This window comes from Lissotriton vulgaris, chromosome 11 (genome assembly GCF_964263255.1).
Source record: "Lissotriton vulgaris chromosome 11, aLisVul1.2, whole genome shotgun sequence".
Taxonomy (NCBI): domain Eukaryota; kingdom Metazoa; phylum Chordata; class Amphibia; order Caudata; family Salamandridae; genus Lissotriton; species Lissotriton vulgaris.
This window is the reverse complement of record NC_141699.1, coordinates 707,867,991-707,883,140: the sequence shown is the minus strand read 5'-3', so window position 1 is coordinate 707,883,140 and position 15,150 is coordinate 707,867,991. Positions and strand designations below refer to the sequence as shown.

The 15,150-nt window shown below is 47.3% G+C and overlaps 1 protein-coding gene across 1 annotated transcript in view; it reads right to left on the bottom strand.

The window, feature by feature from the left end:
• Nucleotides 1-347: 347 nt before the first annotated feature.
• The window catches only part of RBP1 (retinol binding protein 1), a 109,992-nt gene continuing 95,189 nt past the window's right edge, over nt 348-15,150 (bottom strand). The window contains exon 4 of the mRNA XM_086943783.1: nt 348-658. Within this exon, the coding sequence (XP_086799909.1) occupies nt 605-658 (54 nt within the window). The 3' untranslated portion in view covers nt 348-604. The remainder of the gene's footprint in view (nt 659-15,150) is intronic.

Sequence of the window (15,150 nt, the reverse complement as noted above, 5' to 3'; positions counted from 1 at the left end):
CTGAGTTCTGAATCAAATAAAATGTATTATGATGATGCTTATCGCATGCCTGTCTGCCTTAAATTCTGTTATTTCATTCCTGCTATTGTGTTACATGCCAAGAAGGGTTTATGTTTTTTTACAACTTTTTTAAAGACAGGTTTTGTTGCTTTTTTAAAGTAGTATTTCCTCCTATTAGCATTTTATCAGAATTAATGGGGGTAGAGTTGTATATTTTTTCATGAAACCTTTAGTAGCAATTAGTGATTGTAAATATCTAGCAACTTTTGTAAATTCATATTACTGTGATCCAAGCGCACCCACATTCTTTTATTCAATGTAGTAAAATGATACACGTCCATACCTAGTGGTGTTTTAGCACTAGCACATGTTATTATATTTCATTTCTAAACCATTGTTGTACATTTTGTTTTTCTGAAAAAAAAGCATTCTAAATACAAATACAAGCCATTGTTGAAAAGATGTGATCGCATGTAAGACGATGGGCATTTGTTGGTGTTCTTCTTGCACTTAAGGATGTTCACTTCCCGTAGCAGATGGCCGGGTAGTCATCTTTTGCAGTCTTTTTTCTACCTTCTGGGACAGCAGGCTGTTCAACAAGGCATCATTGAACCTTTTTGAAGACTTGCTTGCACACAGCATCTCCAGCTCGCAGTTCCTAAAAAACATAGCAATTACAATGAGAATAGTTCGGACCCCAGACACATAAAAAGTAAGACAGTTTGTTTTCAAAAGAAAATTTACAAATCCAGAATAAGTTCAATCAGATTTTGCATCTACTCCACTTGCAGAAAAGTATACTATGACACACAAATCCTTTCCAGATCTCTCTGGTGCCTTCCAAGTTACCCTAGCTTATGAGTGTTAGAACATCCTTGCAGCCCATTCATATAAATATAGTCATCTAGGACTCTTCCCTATGCTGGATTGTGCTCAAATAATTTGAACAACGAATACTTAAGAGTAGGCCTGGGTGGTAAATTACGTCCTGCTCGTGGAATTTGGCTAATTTGGGAAATATTGTGTTCCGCGTAGAACGCGGAATTGCTGAAAATTCCACGATTTTGGGGAATTTTTTCCTTGTTCGCGCTTTCGAAATGCACGTTCGCAAGATATTTCTCCCCGAGCACGCAAACAGTGTTCGCGAACAGGAAAAAACATTGCGAACGGGCGGAACAAGCAATTCAGCATGTTTGCGGAACTTTTGCGTGCTTGCAGAGATTATTTACCATTTCTCGAAGCTTTGCGTAGCACGACTACGCAAATTCCGCACACCCCTACTTAAGAGATATTTTTTAGTACTATTGATTTAAATCCAAGAGTATTTGAATATTCTTTGATTATGCCACATACTTGAATTGGTGAGGCTTTCATGAATGTTCAGTGAGTATTCATGATCTAGCAGCATCCCATCATAAAATAACATGTGGGTTTGTTACCAATGACACTAAGGGCCAAATGACGAGTCTGGCGGTCTGAAAACTGGCAGTCTTCGGGGGCGCAGCAGTGATGGTACAGCCACTGACACACCTGCCGTCCGACCGCCCAATTACAACATTGGTGGTCAAGTAACCATGGCGCCACCGCAGCCGCTGTTCCCTGGTGGTCGCAGCGGTCAGGGGCTAAGAAATATGCTGGTGATGCAGCTGCGGCACAGCCATGAATATTACATGTTTCAGGACTGCCAGCGGTGACATGGTGGTCTTTCTTCCATGAAAAGGCTGGCAGTCCTGAAACAAAGGGGGCCCTAAAAGGCCCCCTGTTGTCCATATGTATGGGGATGCATGCAGGGGGGCAAAACATGTGTCCCCCTGTGGGCATGCACCCCAGTTTCTTCTGTGCAGGAACTGTATTTAGAATTCCCATTGCAGTGCCCATTTTTAGAGGCAACGCTGTGGGACTTCCAAAAACAGGCCACCAGACACGAGGAAACTTGTAATCTGGAGGGTGGTGCAACCACAGTTTTGGTCATGCGGGAGTGGGACACCGGCGTGGCAAGAGACTTAAAGCTTAAAAAATCCAAGGACAAAGGTGACCATGCCAGACTAGCAGCAGTCCAAGGGGGAGGAACAAGAGACAATACAAGTGGTATTGGACCTACATTTTATCGAAGATTTTATTAGGGCCCCCACTGCCTTTTACTGGTTATCGGTTTGGAAAAACCCAGCCACATCTCTAACGAGAGAGATTATCAGCGATTGTATAGGATGCGTGAAAGTGAAGGAAATACCATGGGTGTCAGGGGTGCATCAGAGTTTATGCAGCGCCAACAAGGGAAGAATATTTTCAGATCCTAGCACAGCATTGACTACAAATAACAATCATTGAAAATGCAACAGGTCTCGCCTTTGATTAGGTTCAAGCCATTTACTTTGCTAATGGTATTGAATAGCAAAGCAAATGGCTTTAACTTAATAAAAGGCAAGATCTATTGCATTTTTAATGCTTGATTTCAAGTGTCTTCTGTTCCTTTCCTATTTAGGTCGAGCCTAGCGGTGTAATGAGTGCAAGCTTTTCTAACACCGACAATGGTTACAGCACCACAGAAAGGAAGAGAGGAAATGACAACAATGTAAGCTTTGCTCAAACAAGCAGGTTCGGTACAAGGAGCAGCAATGCTTCATTCAATTTGTACGAGCTATAGTACAGACAACAGCAATATCCTCTTATCTCCAATGACAGCTTGAGTAGCTCACCCTGGCTGTTTCTCTATAGCTCCAGTGCGGTCTTTAGGATTTAAAGAAGAACTACAGGTACCAGATGTACATAAAAAATAAAGACTTATAAGGTCTACAAAGGCGAGACCTATTGGCTATGATAATGTTTGTTTTTTCTTGAGCTTGCCATTCCTTCCCTTGTCTATTTCATGCCCTGTCCTCCTTTAATTCATTTTCTCTCATTTCCTCTCCTCGTTCCTGCTGCTGGCGCAATGGCCATTGCCGAGGAATGATCCTCTTGGGGGCCCCGGGGCCTGATTTGGAGCTTCAAATGATCGCTGTTCAGCGAGAGCGCACCTTCAGCATTGAACAAGGCAGAGGGGCATGTGCGAGTTCAGGGCATCTTCCCGGTGGCAGGCGTGATCGCCCAGCCCCTCGGCTTTTGCTGACCTCGTCCACTGATAAACCCTCCTGTGCTAATTACCCCTGTACGTGCTCCGCAGCACGTCTCCTCATAAACTTTTCATTCTTTCTTTTGCAGTTTTTACATGGCGCGAGCTCGACCCAAAGGTATTGGAGGCTTTACATGACGCACCAGTTACATTACATAAGAACACATTAATTTTTGTTTGGCACAGGGGGATTAAATAATTGCCCAAAATCTCAGGATGTTTACATGACGCACTAGTTGCATTACGACGGATTCATTTTTGTTTGGCACCGGGAGATGAAATAATTGCCCAGAATCACAGGATGCCGAGACCACGCCCAGATTCGAACCCGGTTCCCCAGAGCTTTAGTTGGCAGCTCTGGACTTGTGCTACCGAGAGACCTCGACTGAGCCAGAGCCTGGCCTTTCCCATCTGCGAGTAAGGTATGAGGAGACCTGATGAAAAAAAATAAAGAAATGACAGCAGTGAAAACATCAGTTATATCTTATCGGCGTGCAGACACTGCTGTAACTGTGGTATTGCGCTCTAGTCTCCGGCGCCCGGCGTGATGACGCGGCGCGCCGGAGCAAGAGCGGAACGTTGGCGCATGTGCGTAGCGGATGAGAGAAAGCGCGCGAGGAGAAAGGAACGGGCAGTAGCGACCGGAGCATGGCTAGGATAGACGCTCGGCGCTCTTTTGTGCAGCATAATTGTTGTGGAGAATAAAACCATTGTTCTACTCACCTTGGCGTCCTGGTCTCTGTGGGGGAAGAATCTAAGAACATTACAGTGGCGACGAGGACTGGGATCACCCCACCAACCCCTACACAGCAACAGAGAGGACCAGCTACAAGAGACAAGGAATAAAGCAGGTCAGAGACAGTGGAGTAGGGCACTACATGTGAGCAAGCCCAGATTCACAGCGCTATTTACAAGAGAGCGTGGCAGCAGCGCATGAACCCAGCCACCAGCAACACGTGGTCCCAAACCATAAAGCACAGGTCATAGCCAGCACAGCGCGCGGAGGGGCACGCAGTGGATACCCTGGCGGAAAGAAGGGCGATGATAGGGAGGAAGGAGCAGCACACCTCCCCAGCACCACACAAGGTAGAAGTGCCAGTGCACCTGGCAGTCCCAAAAGCCAGGGAGACAAGTCAGACAGAGAAGGAAGCCCCAACACACCAGGCAGCCCGGGGAACCGAGACGGAAGTCCGGGAACAGCGCCCAGAATGAGCAACCAAATGACATCCCTAACAGCGCCCATCCCCTTCCTACCCAGACCGGGTGAACCCCTGATGAAGTGGGAGGACTGGAGGGAGTATTTCAAAAACTATGTGGAAGCCTTGGAGGATGAGAATGGCGAGCCATTCCCCGGCGCTAGGAAGAAGAGGTTACTACTGCATAACCTGGGCCCGGAGGGGGTACGTGTGTTCACGAACATCGTGCCAGCAGTGAGACCAGACACGGATAATGACGTCTTCAAGAACGCTCTGGAAGACCTAGACAACCATTATCGTCCGGCGGTGTGCGTGTCCATCGACCGGTACAACTTCCAACAAAGGAAGCAGGAAGAAGGAGAATCAATAGATGATTACGTGGCAGCTTTGAGGCGTCTGGCCATCAAGCGCAAATATGGGCAACTACAAGACGAATAGATCAAAGACCAAATAGTCATGCACACCACGAACAAGTCAGTCCAGGACAAGTTGTAGGCACAGTGAGAAGCGTCCCTCAAAGACGTAATTGCCATGGCAACGCTGCACAGAGGCGGCCAAAAAGGAGATCTCGCAGAGGCAGATGGTCAACAAGATAGACGAGGCTCCTACGGCCAACAGGCAAAAGGGATCCATAGGAGATAGAAGGCAGGATTCCAGGTGGACAGGAAAACAGGCATCACCAGGAAGACAGTCCACGGATAGCAAATTTTCATGCTACAGGTGCGGGAGTACAGCACACTCTGCGCAAGACAAACTGTGCCCAGCGTTTCGCGCCAGATGCTCCTTCTGTGGCCTGGTCAGCCATTTTGAAAAAGTATGCAGCAAGAAAGGGAAGAAAGCCATGGTGAAGTGCATCGGGCAGTCCCTGACGGAAGACCAGGCTGAAGAAGACCGGAAGACGACGACATGGTCGTATGTGTCGAGGACCAAGTGTTGGAGGTGACGGACAAGCGCTCAGACAAGCCACGCATGGACATGCTGATAGGGGGAGTGAAAGTGCACATAGAAATTGACTCGGGATCTCTGTACTCCATTGTACAGCGAACAGTATGGGAGGAAGACTTTGTGCCCACCCTGGGTTCACAGTTACACCCACCAGACATACGACCCATTTCATACACCAGCAATGCAATTCCCATGGTAGGCTTCCGCGCCTTGAAATTTGAATTCAGAGGTAGATCTGCGATCTGCAAGCTATACGTGGCGGAGCGGGGACCCTCTGTGCTGGGCTGGACAGACCAAGGTGATCTGGGAATTAAGTTAGATCCGGGTGGCAAGGAGCAAATCCTCTTGACGGAAGACAGCCGCTGGCCACAGCAAGAAAAATTGAAGCAGGCCTTCCCCATAGTGTTTGGAGGCACGGTTGGAAAATTGGATAAGTTTGTGCACAAAATACTCCTCAAGGACGCCCGCCCGGTGTCCCACAAGGTCAGGAACATCCCTATCGCTATTAAAGACACAGTCCAGCAAGAACTCCAAAGGTTAGAAGAACATGGGATACTAGAACCGATTGACAGCTCCGAATGGTTGGCCCCCTTGGTCGTAGCCAGGAAACCAAATGGCAAGGTTCGTTTATGTGTGGACCTCCGCGAGCTCAACAAATGTTTAATAGTGGAGAAGTTCCCCCTACCGAGGATCAAAGAAATGCTGGCAAGAACAAAAGGAGTGTCATGGTTCTCAACAATTGACCTCACATCAGCGTATCATCAGATTGACCTGCACCCATCGAGCAGAAAGCTAACCTCGTTCATCACACCCTTCGGGTGTTATCAGTTCCGCCGCATGCCGTTTGGGCTGGCCTCAGCGGCCGCGGTGTTCCAGAAGTTAATGCACCGCCTATTCAAGGACCTACCAGGCGTCCAGTACTTTCAGGACGACATCCTGATCATGGGAACAAACCAGGAAGACCATGACAAGAAACTGACAAAGGTGCTATCGGTGCTGCAAGAAAGGGGTCTCACCGCAGAGTGGAGTAAGTGCAGGCTGGGCATGTCATCTGTCACCTATCTAGGTCATGAAATAGGGAGTCAAGGTATAGCCCCCAAACGACAAAACGTGAAAGCCATTTGCGATGCCAGAGCCCAGTCAACAAGGAAGAAGTGAGGTCATTCCTCGGAATGGCGGAGAACTATAGTAAATTCGTAAGACACTTTGCTACCAAGACTCACAAACTCCGCCAGCTCATCAGGGACAAGTCAGCGTTCAAATGGGATGAAGAGGCACAGAGTGAATTCGAGGGCCTGAAGACCGACATAAGTGGAGCAGTACCCCTGCACGGATACAACCCAACGGGCAGCACCATACTGACACGGATGCCAGTGAAAAAGGATTGGGAGCGGTACTAGCACAGGAAAGGAGTGATGGCACAGTGGAGACTATCAGTTTTGCATCACGGGCATTGTCCCCCACCGAGCAGAAATATAGTGTCATAGAAAAAGAGATGCTGGCGGTCACATGGGCCATGGGAAAATTTAGACAATTCATTTGGGGCACCCGCTTCAAACTACAAACGGACCATAAGCCCTTGGTCAAGGTGTTAACCTCCTGCGGCCACGATACAGCCACACCACGTATCGCAAAGATGACACTCAAGTTACTAGACTACACATACGACGTGGAATACTTGCCGTGGACAAGGAATAAAGTAGCGGACTATTTGAGCAGAGCCTCTGCCATGGAGGAAGCACCGGCGGTTCCACCTGACACTGACGAGATGGTGGCAGAAATGGCGGACTCGGAGAGGACAATCAGCAGGCATGAATGGGCCCAAGCCTATGAGAAGGACGGTGAATTGGAGGAAGTCAAACAATATCTGATATCAGGATGGCCAGAAAAAAGGCACCTCAAAGCGGATTTGAGGAAATATTACGAGATACGGGAGGAAATATCGATGAGTGACTCAGGCATTTTCATGTACCGGGGAGATAAATGATACCTCCAGTGACTCTAATACCGTACTACTGAATCAACTTCATGAAGGTCACCTCGGCATTGTGAAAACGAAGATGAGAGTGAAACAAATGTACTGGTGTCCGGGAATGGACAGTCAGATAGAAAAGCAAGTGAGGGAATGTGTCCAGTGCCAAGAAGCGGATAAAGTACTGAGACCGCTGAGGCCTGCGTTGGGGGAATTTGAACGACCCCAGAACCCCTGGGAAGATATAGCAGTGGACATATTAGGTCCTGTCCTTGACAACAGAGGGGTTGCCAAATACCTGTGCGTAGTCATAGACAAATACTCTAAATGGCCTGAGATAGATGTGCAAGAATCCATGGACACGGACACAGTGTTGAGATTTCTCACCTCACTGTTCTTGAGGGAAGGAATACCAAGAACAATATTGAGTGACAATGGGCCACAGTTCACCTCGGATAAATGGGACATGGAGAGGAACGGGATAAAGTCCAAACACACAGCAATGTACCATCCCGCATGCAATGGACAAGTGGAACGGTTCAACCGTGTGCTGATGGGGTCCATATAGGCTGCCATAATGCAAGGGAAAGACTGGGAAACGGAAGTTCAGGGCATGCTGTGGGCATACAGAATCACCCCGACAGTACTAGGATACAGCCCCTTCCAAATTCTAAGAGGCAGGTTCCCTTTTACTAGAGACAATGTGGTGTGGAGAGAAAAAACAGTGACGAGCAAATGGTCGCCGGCAGTGGTACAGCACAACCTGGAGAAGGCCCAAAAAGCGTACGCTGCACATTTCAATAAGAAGCATAACACCAAAGACACCACCCTGGAAAAAGGGGAATGGGTTAGAGTTAAACTTGCAACTCTCCAAAGAAAAGGCGAAAGCAAGTACAGCAAACCCTTGCAAGTCCAAGAAGTGTCCGGAAGAGCGGTCTTGCTAAGTGATGGGAGAGTGTGGTCCCAAGACCGCATGGCAAAAGTCAACAAGATCATGCAGTGGCCGGCCGGCAAGGAAGAAGAGACCAAAGACCTGAGACATGCCTATGGAGAAGAAGAGACGGTGATAAGGAATGAGGGGCAGAAAGAAAGACCTGCTCAAGAGGACAATGATGAGAATGAGGAAACACGGATTGACGAAGGAGCAATGGTGAACATGACCCCGGCTGGGGAAAGAGAAGATGACACACGTGAGGGAGTGAGGAATCTTCCAAGAGAAGGTGGAAGAGAAGAGCCCACACCGGTAAGGCGAACCCGTGCCGGGAGGGCAGTCAACCTGCCCCCTCGATTCAAAGACTATGATATGAGTGACTTTTGAAGCAGGACTTTGATTGCATGTTTATGTTATTGGAAAGGAAGGAGATATGTGGTGTTGCGTTCTAGTCTCCGGCACCCGGCATGATGACGCGGCGCGCCGGAGCAAGAGCGGAACGTTGGCGCATGCGCGCAGTGGATGAGAGAAAGCGCGCGAGGAGAAAGGAACGGGCAGTAGCGACCGGAGCTTGGCTAGGATAGACGTTCGGCGCTCTTTTGTGCAGCGTAATTGTTGTGGAGAATAAAACCATTGTTCTACTCACCTTGGCGTCCTGGTCTCTGTGGGAGAAGAATCTAAGAACATTACAGTAACAATGCCGCATGGGCCGGGCTCCGAATACTAATAGCTGCGCGCACATTGTAAGGCGTGCTTTATTTCACAGGAGGAACGTGCTTATTTTGGCTGGTATTGTCTGAGGTGTCACGCATGAAGGCGTGACAATAACCGCAGAGAATCTGGTGAAATGAAGACGGACACACAAGGTGGGAGTGGGGTGATCACTTCAGCAGCACATGTAAGAGACAAGAGACGTGCGCAAGAGGGCAAAGAAAGTCACACAGGCAGAACAAACAAGCTCAGCCAAGGCGGCCCACGCTCAAAATGAAAAAGTGCATCCAGACTTATAAATGAGAGCGTGCAACTCAGCGAGTACACGATCCAATCACGGTGGGCGGGGCCAAAAAGAGACAAGGCGGCAAAACAAGGAGGGACCAAGATGCCTCCTTTAAAATGAGAAGCCTGCGTTTAGCCTAAGCTATGATGCAAGCGAATAGGAAGAGGGGGCGGGGCTTCAAGTCCCCTTCCTCAATGGTATTGATTTCCAGAAGCTCTTGAATGCTGAGAGCAGGGCATGCGTACTGCTATCGCCAGCCGAGACCTAAAAATGAGCTTAGGAGTGGGCTCTATTCGCTATACAGAGCAGAAAGGATTGAAAAGGAATCAAAAAAATCCCTTGTTCATTGCTACATAGCTATTGAAAATTCTACACACCAGTTGGCTAATTGCATTGCCCTCCCTATGGGCCATTGGGAGAGGAGCCTTTTGTTTCATCTAAGGGCAGGCACTATTAAATTTGTATTATGTTTTCCCCTCGGTCACCATGCCAACCTTGATCGCATACCTTGTCCGTGTGATGGCCAGAGTGGCCAATCTATTTTACACTTTTTGTTTTTGGTAAATATCATTTAAAGTATATTAAGTGAATCTTAACCCTGTATTTTAAAAAGCGTATGCCCATCAGCCTGGAAAACGCTTACTTGAGGCTACTTACCCTGGTCGATGAAGAGCTGATTTTTCGCACAGGCACTTTTATGAGAATGGCATTTCGAGCACGTCAAATCAGGTCTAATCCCTGAGCTTTCATATTATCTATTAATGAACTTTTTTGAATTTAAAGATTATTGTATATTGTATGCTGCTAATGGTTTTTATTATTTTTAACCTGCCTGTTGTTGTGTCTTTGTGCTTTTATGATACAATGTTATCCGAATAAAGTGTCTTTGAACCTTGAGGTCATGGAGGATTGATGGGCAGGTGCAGAAGGAGGGAGCACATGTCCATGCAAACAGACACAATGACCGACCCTTTGGGCTGGACTAGCAGTCATTATTCTCATAAAGGCGCTCCACAGAAGGGGGAGAGACATTGTGAACATGTTGTTATGTTGTTGTTGCTGGGGCAGGGACACTCAATTAAAACCTACAGATTATTTTTAACAAGGATGAAGATACTGGGACTTTATACTTGAGGGGCATACTGTGGTGGGATGATATCGCTCATAACAACAATACCACCCATGGTAAAGAGCTTGTGTTTTAATGTTCGAGGTTCTTCACTCCAGCAAAGCATGTAGCACAGCTCATGCTTTTCAGGGAACTGGACTGTGGTGTCTGTCTCTTACATGCCCAACACCTCTCAACACATTCATTCAAACCATACTATCAACCATACCAACAAAAAAAACGATGAACAAGACAGGAGAGAACAAAACCAAATAACTTCAGGCAAAATATACTGATAGATAGACAAATGAAGCAACAAATCTGGCAGTGAAATATTTTCAAAGGTTCAATTCCTTTGCATGCATATAGTCAAGAAATGGTTTCTTCAGTGGGTTGTTGGTATGGTTGAGAGTATGGTGTCAATGAATGTGTGAGAGGTGCTGGGCATGTAAAGTTGAGCACTACTGGGCATTGATCTGGTGCCAAACTTTATAGGATATCATCCTTTTTGTGATTTTTAGTATTGCCATCATGTTATACACTGTGATAAGTATAGATACATGGATTTTTACATGATATTTACAATAAATATTGTATATATCTTTTGTTACAACAGAAATGGTCCTCCTCTGGACGAAGTTGTTTATGATTTTCTTTAAGTTTGATTAGAAAATATGGCTTGTGCGATAAACATGCACACATTATGACTCCGTGGATGACGTGGTAAGCATCCTTTAGGTACGGAGAGATATTCCACCAATAGATCTCTAACAGGCAGTCTGCTTGCTCTTTAGATACATGTAGTGGTTTTCCTGATTTTCTGCCTGTACATTCGGTACCCAGGGGTCCTCTTTTTTGATCTCTATTTATTGACATTCATAGAGAAGGTCAAACATACCATCACAGACTACCTATGCACTAACAACACAACTGGAACACAAATTTTACTCTTGTGGGACACACTGAAAGCAGTAACGGGTGAAATTCAAATCACTATCACAGGAAATTATGAAATAAAAAGTGAGAACTGGAGAAGATGGTTGGAGACATTGAAGGGGCCCACCAGTAATCCGTCTTTCGATACGCCTGGCACCAACTCTCTTTCACCCGACCACAGCTAAATGTTTTGGCTATGAATAGGGCTGAACTTGCCCTCCTGCACTTTCAACAATAATACTACAGAGGGGGCAATGGGTTGAACTACTAGCCTGTAAATTGCAGGGCAAAAAGCAAGAAAAGTCCAGTAGAGCAAATTGCCAAACACAAGAGGGAGCCCATAACACACATAGGTGTAGCCAATAGGTTCTGCTGTTTTTCACACAGACCTATATGTAGCGGATGCACTACAGTTCGCGAATATACAATTTTATCTTGACGACATCCCTCTGCATTCCCTTAATCTGCATCAGACCACAGTTTAGAGGCTAAAATCGCAATAGCAGAAGTTATCTTAGAAATTGCAATGCTTTGGACTCGGCCCTGACAGCTTTACGCTGACCTTCTATAAGATATTCTGATTATGCCCCGCTGTTGACACCGCTCTACAATACCTTCCCCGGGAATGGCACCCTCACATTCACTATATGTGAAGCGGTCAACACTGTTATACCCAAACCCGAGAAAGATCCCAAGCAGTGCTCATCCTATTGTCCCTGATCATTACTGGATGTTGACTCAAAGATTTTCACAAGAATCATGGTACAATGCCTTAGGCCATACGTGCAAGGCTTGGTGGACTGGATCAAACAGGTTTTATCCCAGAGAGAGGCTGTAGCAATAATACTAAACAAATAATACACCTCCTAAATAAAGTGGACATACTGAGAACCCTACCTTTTTACTGTCGGACAACGCTGAAAAGACCTTTGACTCCGTCCTATGGCTGTTCTTTTGGGTACACTAAATAAGACTCAGACTGGGATCCAGGTTCCGGACTTGAATCCTAGGTAGCTACAGGATGTACAATTTGGGAACCATCCTGATAAACTGGCCTCATACACAGATGGTATGAGGGTAAAAATCTTAACCCCTTAAGTGCGGCCATCGGCAATGACCGATGGCTACACTCCCTCCTCAGTGTGCCTATCAGGTATTGGCCAAGACTGGAGAAGGTTAGAAAGGCCTCTCGTTTTTTTTCCACCGAGGCTCAAGCTGCTTGGGAAGGGCTTCCAGAGCAGTCTGAGCTATTTTGTTGTTGTTTGGAATGAAGATCTGCGGACTGGGCATGTTGATGTCATTCCATCACAAAAGTGAAAGTAAAAAAAGCCAAATTGAATCGGTGCTCAGGGGTATATCTCAGCATCAGAGCACTGATTATTATGGGAGAGGTAGGGTTGGACAGCCCAACTAGACACTTGGGGGCCAACTACCCCTCCTGTTACCTCCAATAAGTCTCACACAGCAGGATTGCTGAGAAGTTGCCAAAGGCCACACCCCCTTTCAAAACTACTCTGCAAATGTGCATCCTGGCATACTACTAGTTGGGGGATAACGTCCCCTTGGCTCCAGAGGGACCTTGGGGGCCAAGAAACCCTCCTTGTACCTCCGGTAACTCCTACGCAGTGGAATTCCTGAGACTTGGTCGGAGGCCCAGCCCCCTTTCTTCGCCACTCTGCAAACATGACTACTCATTACAAAATCCTTAGAAATTCACTTAAGAACAAAGGGTACATGGACGATATAGTTAAGGACAGATTTTACTCATACAAAACTAGGGAAATTTGTCCGTTATAGTTAGCTGAGTTAACTATAACTGGCGCCCCTGCAATGCACTGCTTATAACCTCAAATATTTTATCACTCATGACATGGTCACTGACTTCACTGATGACATCGATGACATCTCAAATTACATCACTGATGACATCATCCAGAGACTGAGTATTTTAAAAAAAGTTTATGAGTGTTAAATATTATTTATACCGAGGTGTATGGGTGAATCAGGGGGTGTATGAGTTACTGTATGGATGACTGAGTGGGCGCGCGACTGACTGTATAAGTGAGTGATTATGTATCTCAGTGAATGTATGGGTGAGTGACTGGTAGTGAGAATGTGTGTATCTGTCTGTCAGTTGATGTCTAAGTGAGTGTATGAGTGTGTTAGTGGGTATGTGGGTGGCTATATGTGTGATTGATTGGTTGTCTGACTACTTCCATGGTTGTCTTGGTGTCTGTGTTTGTCAGTGAGAAGGTGTGTGACTGCCTGTATGAATCAGTGAGTCAGTGAGTCAGTGGCTGTATGGGGAAGGTAGTGCATATGAGAGAAGCTGCATGGGTGAGTTGAGTGTATGGCAGCCAGCCCACCATCTCCTCCTGGACCCCAGTCACCACCAGAGAGACCATCTCAACCATGTAAGGCATCCACTCAGGAGCACTCACAGATCCCAGCCCCCCCAAACATCTTCCACAGAGCAGCCACCTCCATTGCTCCGGAACTACGGCACACCATCAATGCAACCCTTGAGACCAACATCTTCCCTGATGACTTGAAACGCTTAGAAGTCAGTCCTCTACTCAAGAAGCCCTCAGCAGATCCCACGGATCTCATGAACTACTGACATATTTCCCTCCTCCCCTTCGTGGCCAAAGTCACTGAGAAGACCGTCAACACCCAACTAACAAAATTCATCAAAGAAAACTCCATCTTCGACCCCGCCCAATCCAGATTCGGCAGCAATCACAGCACCGAAACTGTCCTACTCGCTTCAACTGATGACAGCATCCTCCTCGACCAAGGACAGACCACAGCCTTGATCCTACTGGACCTATCCACAGCGGTCAACACCATCTCCCACCGCACACTCACCACCAGACTCCACAACACCGGCATACAGGGGAACCGCCTTCGACTGGATCTGCTCCTTCCTCACCTCACAGGCAGAATCTGAAGAGTCAGACTGCCACCCTTCCTCTCCAAACCCACAGAAACTAACTGCGGAGTACCCCAAGGCTCATTTCTCAGCCCCACGCTCATCAACATCTACAGGGTCACCCTCGCTGCCATCGTCAGACAACATGGACTCAGCATAGTATCCTATGCCGATGACACCCGGCTCATCCTCTCCCTTACCAAGGACCCTTCACCACCAGACTCAATTTCCAGGAAGGAATGACGGATGTCGCATCCTGGATGAGTAACAGCTGCCTGAAGCTCAACTCGGAAAAGACAGTGGTCCTCATCCTCGGACCCTCCCACTTTGCATGGGACAACACCTGGTGGCCCACTGCCCTTGGCAGTCCCTCCACCCCCACGGACAACACCCATAATCTCTGCATCATACTCTACTACGCCCTCTCCATGACCAGACAGGGCAACGCTGTTGCCTCCAGCTGCTTCAACACCCTCTGCGTCCTCTGAAAGACCTTCATATGGATCCCCCCAAATCAAGGAAGACTATCACCCACGCACTCATAACTAGCAGACTGGACTACAGAAACGCTCTCTACGCCGGGATCAACAAGTCTCTGCTCTGCAACTCCAGACCAAAGAGAACTCCGCAGCCAGACTCTTCTTCGGCGCCCCGCGACACAAACACATCACCCCACACCTGCGGAACCTCCACTGGCCCCCCTTCGAGAAGAGAGTAACTTTCAAAATACTCGCCCATGTCTATAAATGCCTCCACAACACCGAACCCCAATACCTCAACAAGAGATTCTCCTTCCACATACCCAAGAGAAACCTCCCATCCGCAGACCTTGCCCTCACTGAAACCACATGCATCCCCAGAGCCAGAACAGGTGGAAGAGCCTTCTCCTACATCGCGGCCAAGACCTGGAATGAGCTCCCAACCAACATCAGGCACACCCCTTATCCCTGAACGTCTTCAGGAAGACACTCAAGACCTGGCTCTTCGACTGAATGCAGCTGCTTAGCCCCCCAGGGCCTTGAGA